The 16,234-nt window shown below is 38.9% G+C and overlaps 1 protein-coding gene across 4 annotated transcripts in view; it reads left to right on the top strand.

Moving 5' to 3' along the window:
• The window catches only part of erbin (erbb2 interacting protein), a 93,987-nt gene that overhangs the window by 59,925 nt on the left and 17,828 nt on the right, over positions 1-16,234 (top strand). For all 4 annotated transcript variants that reach the window (XM_057320385.1, XM_057320387.1, XM_057320388.1 and 1 more), the window contains exons 9-13: positions 3,773-3,917; positions 5,524-5,596; positions 14,003-14,132; positions 14,391-14,506; positions 14,647-14,716. In XM_057320385.1, coding sequence (XP_057176368.1) covers positions 3,773-3,917; positions 5,524-5,596; positions 14,003-14,132; positions 14,391-14,506; positions 14,647-14,716 — 534 coding nt within the window. The remainder of the gene's footprint in view (positions 1-3,772; positions 3,918-5,523; positions 5,597-14,002; positions 14,133-14,390; positions 14,507-14,646; positions 14,717-16,234) is intronic.

The following is a 16,234-nucleotide window of genomic DNA, read 5'->3' as shown; positions in this document are numbered from 1 at the left end:
TTTACCATAGTATCGTGGGAGTTATCGTATCTCCGCTAAAAGCCTTTGCTATAGTTCCGCGGGTCCTAACGGTCTCTGCTGGAAACTCTTTATAATAATAAAAATGCGGGTCCTTCTTTTTATACTTAAAATCCACAGACCCTTTAATTTTATCTAATAATTAAGACATCACTTTTTCTAGTCTCTTTCTAGCCCGCTTGCTCTCTTCCCTCTGTCAACAGCAGCGGACACGCCCCTTACTGCTGATAGGCTACAAGTTTGTTTTGGTCCTCGGCCCGACTCTGTTTTTTAAAGCGTTTTTGAAAAAATACTAACCCTGCCTTTAATGGTTGATCAGAATGTGAAACAGAACAAACTTCTGTGTACGTTTGTCTTTAGTGTTGCTTTCATGCAACAATTTGCATGTTTGTTTTTTGTGATTTACATGGATATTTGTTTTGCCTGTGATTCACAACGGAGGCCTTCTGCAGAAATCAAATATTGTATTTATTGTACTGAAGAGAACCAGACAGGCCTTTCATTCTAAACATCCTCTATAATCTAACTCTTAAAGAGCAACTATTACAATGTCCTTAAAATGACATTTCATACAGTGTGTAATAGGGGTGTAACGGTTCAAATTACTCACGGTTCGGTTTGTGTCACGGTTTTAGGGTCTCGGTTTGGTTCGGTTTGTGCTATGTTCAGGGAAAAGAGACTACTGACAAATAAAAATAAGAACAAATAATCAAGCTACAAGTAACAGCACCAATAAAACAACAGAGCAAAGCAGAAAATAAAATAAGATACTGTATATATACCTTTTAAGGTAGAAATGGATTAAAGTAATCAAATAAAACATATCATTGCATATGTACAAATTAAATAAAGATGAATCATAATTGAAGTTACAGAAGCCATTGAGTCACAAGCAGTGAGTGATTTCCTTGACTTTTAACAGACAGCAGTAATATGCTGCTGTCGCTTTAAGAGGAATGAAACGGATCCAGTACACTGATACTGTACACGAGCGTTGTTTTTCGTCTGTTTTGTCCGTTCACTTAAGACATAACCTACTATGTTTGTTAAGATACTCGACAAGAGGGGCATGTTGACCTATTTCGTGTGTGAATCTGTCCGTTTAAGCGCTTCAAAGACAACTCAATATTTGCGCCATGTCTGAGACTTTCCTCATGCGCGCTTTGGATCTTCTCACAGCACGCAAGCGAGTTTTCTTCTGCATCATCTTGCACTTAAATGTTTAAATTGGCAAGGCTTGAATGAGTGTAGTTTAAACAGCAACATGTGCTGTTCAGGTCTCACCGGCACTCGCGCGCTCACAACACCCGGGTGATGAAAGCATAAATGACTGTACAGCATACTTCAATCCTATTGAAATTGGTCTACGTTACTTGATTTGTTGTAGGTATTAAATGTGTATCCAGCGACAAACATACATTAGCTGAACTTTGTCAATCTGTTTTACGCATTAATATTTTTAACGAACCACATTATAAATGCGTTGTCAGACTTAACATGAACCGTTGGTGGAGAACTGTGCGGTTCAATTTTTAACAGAGAACCGTTACACCCCTAGTGTGTAATGTTGCTGTGAGTGAATGTAAGCAGTCTGCCAAGTTGTAAAGCCGAAAGTGAAAGAATAACAAAGTTATTGGCTTGAGAAAAAAGGAGTCGAATCTGAATCACGCGAAAGAGTCGTCTGTCAATCTAATTTCAGTTCCGTGTCAGATTTGCCTCACTCCGTGTAATGCCCACCTACGTTCCATTTGCGACCTGCACGCGGTAGACCAATCACAGCAGACTAGACCACCTGGCCAATCAGATCTGAGTAGGATGAAAGAAAGGAGGAGATTAAACAGATGAATCGCCGAACAAATCATTTGAGAGTGAGGTAATAATAACGGCCTATTATTTGAAAATTAAAGTGTTTTTACATCTTATATGTACGTAAACTTGTTGGACACTCCATAAACCAAAGTAGGACCTTAAAAATCACAAAATATTTACTCTTTAAACATTCCAAGAGGAACGCTGAGCTTCTTTCCAGACTGCTGTTTCTTTGAAATAGGTTGTAATTAAAGCATTAGCTCGCCGCTGTGTGCACTGACAGTAATTGTGGATTTGGATTATAGAGCGCCCAATAGATTCAGGACACCCTCTTGAACAAGGCTGTGAAATCTGCTAAAACTCCAAATGGCCTGAATATCAGGGTGACCTCATGACCTCCTTCCTGTGACCGGAGAGACCGCCTTAAAACCTGCACAGTGTGTCCTTGTGCAAGGCCGTGCGGCCATATGTTTCTCTCTTTGCAGAATTCAATTTCTTTCCGGTTATTAATGCTTTTGATTAAGCTTCTTATGCCATACACAGGAGAGCAGCTAGCGCCGGCAGTGATAAATCAACAGCATTGAGCGAGGTTTAGACAGATAACTTCTAATTGGTCGTCACCCCGATGCATCCAAAGTAATGTCCTGTATGATTTATGCTGGGTGGTGAGCCAGCACTTAAAAGTTCAAAATGAGTTTAAAATTGTATCTGTTTGATCAATTTTCAGGAATGATAAGTTGTAACATTTCCAGTAAATGACCAATGCCATGTGCGAACAAATACTACTATACTACTGGTTTGGAGAAATTAGAGCCCTTCTCCTGCTACTCTATCCGGACAGACAAGGTCTGTGGTAACGTGACATTGTTGTTTGCGATCTTTTACCGGCCTAGTTAGATTTCTAAGTGCCCCTAGATTTGGTTCTTGGACAGGAACCAAAAAACAGATGCCTGTTGTGGAGGCCACGGTCTGCCCTGAAGTCTAACGCCCCGTTCAGACCGCCAGTGACAAAGCGAGGCCATGTCATTCATTTCAATGGAGAGCCGGCAACTCCCGGCGACACGAGTGACAGTGACCATTGGCGACAGGAAGTGGGCGTGTCTAGCAACGCGACAAAGTTGAGATTTGCTTAACTTTATGCAAATGATGAGCGACTTTCGGGACCGACTACCAATAGGAGTAAAGCAGCGGAGCTCACGTCATCCGTCTCTCGTCAGTTGCTGCAGGGTTTGTTTATTAAATGTTACTAGAGCAACCAAAGCTAGGATTGCCTTCTAACGACCTCGTAGCAAGAGACTAGCGACAGAGTCGCTAGCGGTGTGGACGCACAGTAAGAGATGTATTGAACCAGTTCATGTCTTGCCTTTGGCTTTCAGTCATTTATCTTGACCTCATACCCCCATCTCCTCAAATGCTGTTTGTCATTATTTGCTCTTGTACTGCTTTCTTTTTCTTTCCCCGAAAGCGCCACATCCTTTAAAGTAGGGCTGTGCAATTAATCGAAAATTAATTGTAATCGTCAATTTTGGCTTCAACAATTACAAAAAGAAAATAATCGAGGTAAAACGATTATTGTGCCACATTCCATTTTGCAAGGATCCTCTCTTTTCTCGTGGTATAAATCCACAGCGCACCCCCTTCTTTTACAGTGGTTCAGCTGTGCTATTTCTTTACATTTATTTTTCAATTGAATTCACAGTTTAAAAGCAAAGTTATTTATTTTCTATGTTGTTTTAAAAGTTAATGAGTAATCGTGTTAAATAATCGGGATCTCAATATTGGCCAAAATAATCGTGATTATGTTTTTTGTCATAATCGAGCAGCCCTACTTTAAAGCCTGTTGAAAATGTGAAATTTCACAACACTCGTGGCGTAAATAGATTGTATGAGGTTTGGTAAAATGTATACATGAGCAGTAGAGTAAGTTTTTTTTTTTTGTGCACAGATGATCGGGGCACTGAAGCAGCTCTGCTACCTGGACGTGTCCAAGAATAACATTGAGATGGTGGATGACAAGATATCTGGATGTGAAAACCTGCAGGATATTCTGTTGTCGAACAACGCCCTGGCGCAGCTGCCGGGGTCTATAGGTAACCAACACACAAAGCCATAACAACAAGATGGCAAACACCACTAACAATCAAGACAAACATCACTGTTGCTATTATAATACAATGGGAAAGGGATTTGAACACAGCCCGGCCCTAAATAGTATTCAGCTTTGTTTAAGCTTTTAATGCCATTTGTGCTCCAGACATGAATGATATACTATGTGGTTATTATCACAGAATTCTTTCAAATATCATTGTGTGGTGCAGCAATTGGTTTTGTTTTCAATGGAAACAATGGCATTGACAAAGCAGTTCATCATAAGGGTGAGTCAACATACTTTTGACTATATACGTATGTGAAATAATGTCAACATTTTTTCACCCTCCTGTGGTTGAAAACCTGTATAAGTCAAGAGAAGATATTTTGAGAAATATCACAGTGGTTTTATGTCCATACAATGGAAGTCAACCGGGGCCAGTATAGTTGGTTACCAACGTTTTTCCAAAATATCTTCTTTTGTGTTCTGCAGAAAAAAAAGTCATACAGGTTTGGAACGACATGAGGGTGAGTAAATGATGACAGGAATTTGATTTTAGGTAAACTACCCCCTTTAAAAGGAATATTTTGGGTTCAGTACAGGTTAACCTACATTATTTATTTAAAAGTTTTTGAAGCCAAAATGTCCTTTAAAGTCCCAGTGAAATTAAAAATGACAATTCTTATTTTTTCATAAAATATTGCAGCGTTTATAGTAAATAGCTTAATAAATTATTTTTAAAATTCACGTACCCTCATAATCTTCAGTTAAAATCTGAAAATGCACTTCCGCCCTGAAATGACTATCCATCTCAAATGACGTAAATTCGACGGCTTGGCCGGAGCATCCGTTAACTCCTCCCCTTTTGCTGCCAGTTTCATTTCAAAATCAATGCTACAGCTGTTTTTACACATCCAATCAATTCGCAGTGAAAAATGCAAGCCACGCCCACTAATTTTCTCCTTTGAAATTCCTTTTCACTTGGAAATGTGTCCGAATACGGAAGTAAAAACGATCGCAACTTCCGGTCCACGGGTACTTTGAACTTCGAACAAAAGGCAAATCTAATATCATGCTTCTCCATTTTGGATTTGAAGGCTGTGCTCTGCTAGTCTCAATTTTAATCTGCTTTGTAACAAATGAACAGGTTAGATGTGTCAATGAGCAGGAGGATTATGGGTAATGCAGTAATACGGTCTCATTACCAAATGAATGGCCCAGTCGGACAGACACTAATGAGCGGCCGAGCCACACGGCCCTTCAACACGAGGCTCGCTGTGAAATAACACCCCCCCAGCTCACCGCTTAATGAAATCCATTTTAGAGCTTAGCGAGTGGTTTTTTTCTAGCCTCGGAGGTGCTCGGCATCAGCAAAAAACTCGTTTGTGCCTCTCATGGTTTTTCAATGAATATGTGAATCTTCAGCCAGCGTATCAATTTTCTTTAAGAAATTTTTACTTCGTTTCCCTGAAGATTGGCATGGTCTTATTGTCTCGAGTAAAGTGGTTATGGAGATACCGTCTCAAATAAGAATGGTCATTTACTGAATGCATCAGTGTAAATTGTCATGCATTACAAACTCATTCTCTTTCTCTCTGTACCCACAGGTTCACTGAAAAGACTGTCTTCTCTAAAGGTGGATGATAACCAGCTCATGCACCTCCCTGACACGATAGGAGGGTGAGTGAACACCATCTTTTCCAGCCACATGATGAACTGAAATTAAACCACAACCCGGTTATACTGAACTAGTGTTGCTTTCGTCAACGAAAATTATGACTAAATATGGTCGTCAACGAACCTTTATCACATGACGAAAACGAGACGAGACGCAACGTAAATGCTGGTCATGTGACGATGACTATAATTAAATGTATAATGCAATATTGTTGACGAATAAAAACGAGACTAAATGTGGCTTACAAAATAAAAACTATGCTAAAATGACTCTTCATTTTCGTTGACCAAAACGAGACGAGACGAAATGTTATAACGTTATTTCGTCTGATGCTTTAACCTAGACGCGGAGCGGAATCCTGTTGTTTAAATGTCATCTGGCTGTTCTGAGTGAATTATGTGCACAGTTTAACATACAACACGAGTGATGGTCGAGGATTTATCTGCGTCTGCACTGTATGAGGATATGAACACATGAACTTCATCTCCACAGTTGCTCTGAGAGTTTATTTTACAAGCGTTTACTGTTTGAGTGAAGCTAACAGCAAACACAAAAACTGAAGCGTCTCCCCAAAGACCCGTCAAAATAAAAGTCCCGTTAAATTGAACACTCAGACAAAAAATACTTTAGTGAACTATAGTACTTGCTATTGAAAATTGTAGTGCCCTTGTAGTAAATTGATAAACACTGTATACTATAGTAAAGTTTTTTACTGCAGTTTACTATAGTAAAATACTATAGTATACTACAGTAATTTATGTGGACAAATAACCACTATTGTATAGTAAAAAAGGAAAAACACACAAATTAGAAAAATTTAAACAAATTTAGATAGTGTAAAAATTATATGGCCCTAATTTACCCATCTGTATGTAACATGAATGTCTTTTGTCAGTTACCTGCCTTTTCATGATGAACTGCACTTGCATCATTTTTTTTAAATGATGACAACCGACAATTTATACTTGTGCTCCTACTGTTTGGCCTGTACTACCAAACTTTAAACCTCTCTAGCTCCAGTGCTATGTGCAAAGAAAGTCTGCATTAATTTACTGCATTCTGTATGCTACTACAGGGCACTGAGGGCAGTCACTCTTTTCCTGTTGGTTCTTTGCAATGCTGGCAAATGTAACCTTCCAGTTGACTTGCGAAATCACTTCCATTTGTTTTATTAATTTATTAATAAAGGATATTGGAAATAAAATCAGTCTGGGTAATTACAAATACTTTGATTTGAATAGTCACACAGCAAGAAAAAGAAAATTTGTATAGAAAAAAGATGCATCGAGAATCGTTTTATCATCACATCGCAGCCCTCTGAATCGTAATAGAATCGCATCATGACGTGCCTAGAGATTCCCACCCCTACCGATGGCCTTAAATTCAAATCAGAGCATCTTCCGTGTCTGGAATGGATGTATTCTTGAGTCTATAAGGTAACAATAATATAATAAGATAACCTTGTTTGAAATGGGTTTGGCTAAAAGAAAATTTTGGTTTCATCTATACTACTAGGTACTTATACTATATTGACTGGGTTAAATAGAATTGCATTACTAAAAAGAGACTAAAATACAATTTTCATTGACTAAAACTAGAGTAAATGTCATCAGTTTTCGTCGACTAAAACTAGACTAGACTTAAAAGAGTATGAACGTGACTAAAACTAATAAAAACTAAAATGACAGCTTGACACAATGACTAGACTAAAACTAAAATTAAAACAGGCCGCCAAAAACAACACTATACTGAACACACGAATGTGCGTAGTAACATTTTCTGTCCTGATTTTAGGGGCAAAGTTTGGCAAAGGCTTAGTTTGCCAGGTTCTGTAGAATAAGTTGATGTACTTAAAAACAGGTCGCAAATGCGATCATTTTTTTTTATAACGTGCGAGGTAAAATTTCACAGGGTCGCATTGGTGCGAGTGCGTAAAACAAATTTTTGCCAAAGATTTATTTGAACATTTAATGTGATTTATGAGTGGTGAATGTGATAAGTGCAGGAAAGAGCGAGCAGAGAGCTCATGCACTGCCTCTGTCTCCAAACTAAAGTGTGTGTTTGACTTCATTCAGTGTTGCGCAGACCGAACAGCAAAAAAGCATCGCGGGACAGACTGCTCCATGTGCTTTTAAAACGCTCTCATGGAACATTGATGTCATATAGGGATGCACCGATACCAGTATCGGGTATCGGCCCGATACCAAGCTCATGTACTCGTAATGACACACTGATACCAAAGACCAATACCTCACGTGACATACATCGAGCCCTATGATTTCCGCAATGCGGAAAACGCGGACGGAATAGAGGAATACAGGCATAAAACAGAATTTGCTGTACAACACGGAATGACACGGAATCTGGCAAATGTATTATTTCCTAACAAGAAATTAGCGCTGAACCGCTAACAGCTAACGAAATATTCAGATACTGTTTAAATATGTATTCTGCTTGTTTTGCGTCACTGCATCACTGCACGAGGACACGAACATATAACAAACACCATTTGCGGCGATCCGTCAAAAATAAAAGTACGGTTAATTTAAACAAATGCTCTTTGCGGCGTCCCATCAAAATAAAAATCTGGTTGACTTGAACAAGTTATAATACACTCACATTTTACCACACCACCCCCCTTGAATTTTTTATAATTCAACCACAGAGTATATTGTTTACTTAAGCAAACTGAAGTAAATGTGCTAGTAAAATTGTGCTACTTATCATAAATTTTTTTAACTTAATTTAAAAATAGTACTTAAATTTAAGTAGACCTAAAAACAAAAGAAAAAAAATGTACCAGTAAGATACTGGTTTATTAACATAATTGTACATTATACAGGCATTGGTTATAGGTATCGGTATCGGCGAGTACCAGAAAAAAGTATCGGTACTCGTACTCGGTCTTTAAAAAATGGTATCGGTGCATCCCTAATGTCATATACTGATCGTTCTGCACAGCGCTTAATGAAGTCGAACACGTCGGTTTCTGAACTGTCTCTCTCCCTCACACGTTAATCAAAAGCAAGGTCGGAAGAAAGAATCCATGTTTCACGAGGTGCATTCTGAGAATATTTTTACCTGAATTGCAGCTGGGTGTGAATGTGCTCAAAAACATGTTGCCTTTTCTTCCCTGACAAGTGTTCCGCACATGCAGCTGACATGAAGGAAAACTCCTATCCAGTGTTCTGCGTGTTTACTTCTATCCTTTGCGATGTCCTAACAGCTGTGAAAAATCTAATAAATGGCAACTTGTAGCAAGCTCCAAATATGTAACAGAAAAGTAGTCCAAGTACTATCTTCCCGTGCTTTATTTCAAGTCTTCCGAAGCCATACTTGTGAGGAACAGACCGATTTTATTTTATTAGATGAAGTGAGCAGAACCATGAACTTTGAAATGGGCCTGTGAGGAAGAAAAGTACTCGTCCATATAGACTCACAGAAAGGGAAACAGTCTGTGTTAAATCCATAAAAAAAAGACGCCAACCGTTGCACCTCGTTCTCGCCAACTTTTTTTTTAGCTTGTTTCCAAACATGCCAGTTATCCCTTATGTTAGATGAGATTTCCTACTCTGGGGTTAAGAAAATTTGCCAGGAGGGATTAGGAATTATGACTATGTGATTGCAAGGATTGGGTTTTAATCCCAGTCAGGGTTTTAAAGCACACTGAATAAACGCTGTTAATCTTTCATTTCGGTCTCGGTTGTTTTGATACAAAACCTTGTGAACTGCCAAGTGAATGATGACTGTGCATTAGGGGCAGTCGTGGCCTAATGGTTAGAGAGTCGGACTCATGACCAGAAGGTTGCCGGTTTGATTCTCAGGGCCGGCGGGTAATGACTGAGCCCTTGAGCAAGGCACCTTACCCCTACTTGCTCCCCGGGCGCTGCAGTGATAGCTGCCCACTGCTCCGGGTGTACGTGTGTTCACCACTTGCTGTGTGTGTGTTCACTACTCTCTGGATGGGTTAAATGCAGAGGTCACATTTCGGGTATGGGTCACCATACCAGACAAATAGGTTACTTTCACTTTCACATTATGGGATTGCGGAGCAGCAGGTGCTATACACACATCCATTAACAGCACATGCCATTAATATGAAGACTTTAAGTCTTATTTTCATGTCTGATCACTTCCATCTCATTACTGTAAGAATGTAGATGTTTGTGTCATTTTCTTTCGGTTTCTGACCTGATATAATTGACTCTTAGAATCTATCATTTTAAAGGTGCCGTGAACTGGCCATTTTATACTATTGTCTGATGTCTACTTATGACGTTCGTGTGGTTTTTACATTCGAAAACATCAAAATCAATAAGTAACAGGCTATTTTCTACCCTGGTTTTGAGGCCGGCTGGAGAAACGCTCGGTTTTTATGGGCGGGCCGCATAGAAGACTTGGAAGTAAACGCCCACTGCTATGATCGGATAGCAGCTTGCGTAGTTGACTTAGTTGGAGCCTTCTGTGAATTTGGTTAGACACGTAACGTTACGTAACTTGATTTTACTCAAATTTACGGACTTATTTCCCGGATGTGATGGCAAGGCTTTGCGTATAGTTTGTATAGCCTATAGTTGTATGGTGTTTAGTGATATATGACCACACATTCAGTCAGCATTTAAGACCCGCGAACCGGACAGAAGATCACCGCGATCGCGGGTCTCAAATGTTATAGTTTTCATGATAAATAAACAAACGGTAGACTACCGGCCAAAATGACCCAGCACCAGAAATAATATCAAAACACTTCAAAACAGCCTCCGTTATTCGCAAACGGTGGATAAAACCTTGAAAAATGATATATGAGCCCGCCAAATCACAGAGATGCCGATTACAATTATTACAAATGACTAGAGGTCCCCAGGTAATACTATCAGGGCACATCAAGCGATCTCTAACAAAGCAATAGTGACGCATAGTACAAATATGTTTTACTCACATAAGATTGCTGCGCCATTCCTATCGGATCCAATATTGACGGCACAGCACTACTTTTTCATTTTAGTCTCTCCGCAAAGACTTGTTCAAGGAATCAGCGTTGAAATGAAGTGAACAAACGCTCAATGTTTTCCCCACGTGAGCTGGAACGTCTTTAAAAATGAACTTTAACCACGCATTCCTACTGTCAGAATCTGAAGGAAGGTTATGCAGCGACTGTGTTCTTCCACAACCAGGCACTGCACAATATTTTGCGATCTTTAACGGCATGATGCTTACACTAGCTCTATCTGGTTCCATGCAGCTTGTGTTCAGTACTGTCATGCGCGAACCAGTGGGCGGGGCTCGAGAAGTAGGCGTTGATATTCTTCTGTGGAGGCAGTGTTCAACCTATCTATGATAGGTGCATTCCAGGACCTGCCGTTCGCTGAGCCTCGTGTCAATAACAGTTGTTATTTCAGTAACAACGGTGTTTTCAGGTCTGACACGTACAGGATGTTCGCTTGAATACGATTCTCTCTTATATAACAAAAGCTCGGGTTCAAATTGTGGTCCTAGTTCACTGCACGTTTAAGATCTCTAATGATACGACTTGAAAGAATCCAACTATCGTAGTCCACAAAGCTGTGTGTGTATCAAACTGTATATATTTTAAATATGCGTGGATATGTTAATCTTGAAAGGTGATGCTAAAACCGGTAGCCTGCTTCCAAGCTATTTATATCCGTTTCCTGCAGTCCACGCTTTAATGTCAGGCTGGTGGTCTGTTACATAAACCACATCCTGTCGCTGTTCAACCACATTACACTTGAGCACTTAATATGCAAGACATTTTTTACATTATCTTATATTTATTCTACTCTGATCATCAGAGAGACATTGAAAATAATTACAAACCCATTACTCATCATTTATGACATGATTTGTTACCAGCATCATAACACCGTACCGTGTAAAGCGTTTCGAGTTTAACAATGATTGATGGGATTTGCTATCCCTGTCACCAGGGCTGGGAAGATTGAAATTAATAAGAACTGTGAAATTATTTGAATGTAAAAGTATATTTTAAAACATTAATGTTATGTGCGATTAATCGTGATTAATCACAGAAAAAATGTGTGATTAATCAGATTATTTTTTTTAATCGATTGATGGCACTAGTATAAATTCAGGCGGTTTGTCTTCTGGAGTATATGTAAACTTGTGTGAAATAGCTTATTCAGGACAGTACTAAATAAAATTAACATAACATTTCTGTGAATCCAGATACCTTTTATTTTGTTAAAATTATTCAAATTTTGCATATTCGTCAAGGGGTATGAAACTTATGGGCATGTAGTTTAGGATGCTTTTGCAGATTGTTTACATGAATTGCCTGTTACAGTTTATAATAATGTTTAAATGAAATAAATGACATTAAAATTCCAAGTAATCACTTTGGTAATCTAAAATACTTTTTGAATGTAACTAATTTGATTACCACCCATTAACCGTAATGAAATACAGTTAATCGAATTTTGTATTTTAAATACGTAGTTGAGTTACATGTATTTCGTTACTCCCCAGCCCTGTCTGTCACACACACATTTGCACATCATATTAGCTGCATTTCGCCATTTGGCAAAAGCACACAAGATCTTAATCTTTTTCCCAGTCCAGTTTGGGGCTATGTGGTTCAGATGTGGTTCTAAATCTGATCCATGTCTGATATAGGCTTTCCAGGATCACGAATCATGAATGATGAAGAGTCATGAAAATGAATTGATCTATAGCCTGCTGATATCTGGTCATCTTGTCTGAAATTAGTCTTGAAAGTCTACAAGTGAAGGCAAAATGAAGTTATTCCACGTATCAGTTTATAGAGTCGTACAAATTATTCAAGCAAAATTGCAGGATATCTTCAGAAATCTTTCAGTGTATGATCAGGATGCTTTGGTTTTGAGCTCTTGCTCCTGTGCAAATGCGTCTTAGAGGCCGTCCACAACGCAATTAGCTGTATACGTCAAGGGAGCCTGAAACCGCATTTTCGTGTGTACAGGCGATCCGTATATTTTTTTGAAACGATGATGTCATCTCCCTAGCGCGCAAAGTTTATGCGCATGCTCCAAGTCTTCTCCGTTTTTAGTGCATCTCTGTGGCAGAATAGGGTATATGCACACGGGTCGATGACGTTCCGCTAAAATCTCTGCCAGCTAGGTCGCTTCACTCTCATAGCATAGGGGATTTTTCACCAAGTGATAACGATGTGTTTGTTAAGAAAACATTCAAATTTCGGCGAACCGACAGCACTAAGGGTGAGCATTGTTAAGTGCCTCTGTGATCATACCTTTAGTAAGAGCAAAAGTTCAATTTGCTTTTTTCATATTTGTTGATGTACCTTAAAACAAAGTGCTTCTCCTTTGGTTATCGACGTATGGCGAAGTGTTGGAATAATTAGACTCACGTTGTTGATCGTAATCCTATGTGCATCCGTGTTAGGGAACAAGGCATTTCGCTTCAGGAAGCGTTTGAAAGTCTATCAAAGTAAAAATCAAACGCTTCCGTGTGTATCTGTGTAAGCGCTCGGTAGAGAGTGCCATTCAAACATATCCGATGACCTTGGAAACACAATAGCCAATCAGAGGTCTTTCATAATCTGTTCAACAGCGCTCAAAATGATAGCGGGAAATGCAAGTATCGTCACATTTAGTACCGACTGGTACCGAGTTTGGTATCGTGACAGCACTAGCGCTGGACGTAACGGAGCTGGCAGACATTTTAGCGGAAGGACGTCATCGCTCCGTGTGCATATACCCCATTACAGCGCCACATACTGATTTGCCGTTTACACTACATCGTTTTGAGTTGGTTTCGTGTGTACACAGATATTTCTCGAGAAAATGCCGTGAAAAGATCGGATAGGCAAAGCTCTGGCTTCGTGTGGATGTGGCCTTAGAAAACTCAAAAATGCTTCTCTTGAGCTTAATAATATTAACACAGTCAGCTACGTTCTACGTGGATATAAGCAGACGGGACAAGAAAATTGGATGTGTGTCAAAATATCAGATTTTGCATGGGGATTAGTTTTGGAAAATCCGTTCAGAATATGTTCACCTGCATATTTCACAGAACAACATAAACCAGATGGAAAACATGAATGTTTTTTTGTCTTCCACCATAATTTATTCAGCACACCTGCATATTAGGCCTACTCATGAAGGAGCACCAAAGACATTTGACAAATGTTAAAAAAGTATCAAGGTTATTGGTGACAAATGGTTGTGATGTGATGACTATGATGATGAAATCCCAAACAGAGGGAGTTGATTTGTTAGTTTGACCTTTCCATCGTATCAATCGACACATTATACACATTCATTAAAAACGCTGTTAAACTGGATTTAATATTGCTAGTAATGTTAAACCTGGTTCAATGTTCTGATCTGAAAAATCTGTACTGGTAAATCATGTGTTGCTCTTTCTCTCTCTAGTCTCACTGCTCTGGAAGAGCTCGACTGCAGCTTCAATGAGATCGAAGCCCTTCCCGCTTCCGTCGGCGAGTGTGTCAATCTGCGAACGTTAGCTGCCGACCACAACCTGCTCACGCACATGCCTTCAGAGGTCAGTCAAACTTCACATTCGACCCGAACATGTGTGATATATTTTAGATGTCTGTATTGAGGCGTGTTTTAGAATTCTAACATTGTCAGTATGGTTCTTATCTGAGAACTGTATTGACATCCCCCTGTCGATAAGCGTTTGAAGAGCATTTCACCACCTCATCGATCCGGCATTCTGATCAAAGAGCCTGTCGCGACAGATATAGGTCTCTGTCCCTCCTCTCTGTGGAGCTATGACGTGTGTTTGTGTGTCTGACAGATGGGCTGTTTGAAGAACATCACTGTGCTCTTCCTGCACTCCAACAAGCTGGATTTTCTGCCGGAGGAGATGGGCGACATGCTGAAACTCAAGGTCATCAATCTCAGCGACAACAAGTACGTTCCCCTGTGCCGCACACACGGCCAAACCTCACATCACATCTTACACAGCAGCACCTCATTTAAAAAAATAGCCTATAAGGTATGCAAAGAAATTTGAGTTAATGGGACACTGACTGAAGTTTCTTCATTGACAGGTTGAGGAATCTTCCGTACAGTTTCACTAAACTCAACCAGATGACTGCAATGTGGCTGTCTGAAAACCAGGTGGGTGGAGCTCAGATACGTCAGATTGATTCAAGACGGCTTTTTGGAAATCTGGTATATGATGCTAAATGATTGGAATCTAATATCCAGCCAATTAAAATGAAGAATGAGGAAAGCTTACTGTATACATTTAAGGAAGTGAAGTTTTTGTCGGTCTAAAGCAAAGTGTTGTTACAATGTGACAAGCCTGCATCACACGCTACACAAATGTCAAAACGGAGTTGTCATTACAAAAATGACCTTTGAAAAATTGATATTAGCATTCTAAGCGCTTTAATTGACTTTAAAACACATTTAGATATTTCACAATAATCCAACACAGTCACTTACCAAAAATACTCATCAAATGCTTGTCCTTTAAAAGGATCTGTGCTGTTTGTGGAGTGGTTTGATGTTCCATGGGTGCAGTTCAGAGTGTGTGTGGGTGATCTGTCACTGAATGTCTGAGTTACCTTCAAGTGGCTTTCAAGCCTGTGACTAACATTAAGAGGATATAACACTCACCTGCCCTCCCACACGCTTAATCTTCCCTCCTCCGAGGTCCATCGCACATTGCTTTATTTTCAAGTCAACATAAAATCTAAATTGACAGCATTTATTTTTAAAAAAGTGTTTCTGGATCATTTGTCACAATTCATCAGTGCACATTATTTTGATTTTAAAAATCAATTGGTTGGAATGTTTTTGGCAAATGTTACTTGTTGTGCATAAGCTGTTGAATAATTTAACACCACGTAATGCAATAAAGATTAAGGCAACAATAAAAAACAACAATAGATTTAAAAACATTTTAGTATATGAAGTGAGGCCTGTTGAACTTCCATACAGAACTACCATAGTAGGAAAAATTATTGTATCTTTTTTTGTTCTGTTGAACACAAAATTTGATATTTTAAAGAATTTAAAAAAAAATTCTACTATGGTAGTCAATGGTGCCCCAGAAATCTCAGTTGCTAACATTTTTCCAAAAATATTTCTTTGTGTTCAACAGAACAAAGACATTTAAACTAGGGATGTGCACGAATATTCAAATATTCGAATATTTGATCCGCAATAACTATTCGAATATTAAAAATGCTATTCGAATATTCCTATTTTTCATAAGAATAAAACTGCGTCACCACAAGGTTAAGTTACTGTTACAGAAGACCTTAGAGTCAGGTCTTATTTAACGCTTCTTCACTTCTTCTGTGATGATTTTTTAATGTACAGAAAATATAAAAAATCATTTGTATGTGTTCCTAAATCTTTGTTCACTCAGATTGCAAGCTAGTTTAAATATTTTAAGTTTACACACTGGATGCCCGGATCGAGTTTTATGCTTGGCTCACATCACCATATTAAAATGTTTCAAAACTGGTGAGCCACAGAATTCGTTAACATTACTTGCATTAGGTATAAAAATATCAACGTAATATTAAATGATTAACAACAATAATTCATTTATTACCATTACTTGTTTGCAGCGGTTGTTCTTAGTAAATTCATATTCGTTCGTTAAAAATATATTATGTAATG

Source organism: Triplophysa rosa, linkage group LG22 (genome assembly GCF_024868665.1).
Source record: "Triplophysa rosa linkage group LG22, Trosa_1v2, whole genome shotgun sequence".
Lineage (NCBI taxonomy): Eukaryota > Metazoa > Chordata > Actinopteri > Cypriniformes > Nemacheilidae > Triplophysa > Triplophysa rosa.
The sequence above is the reverse complement of the archived record's forward strand: the minus strand, read 5'-3'. Positions and strand labels throughout refer to the sequence as shown.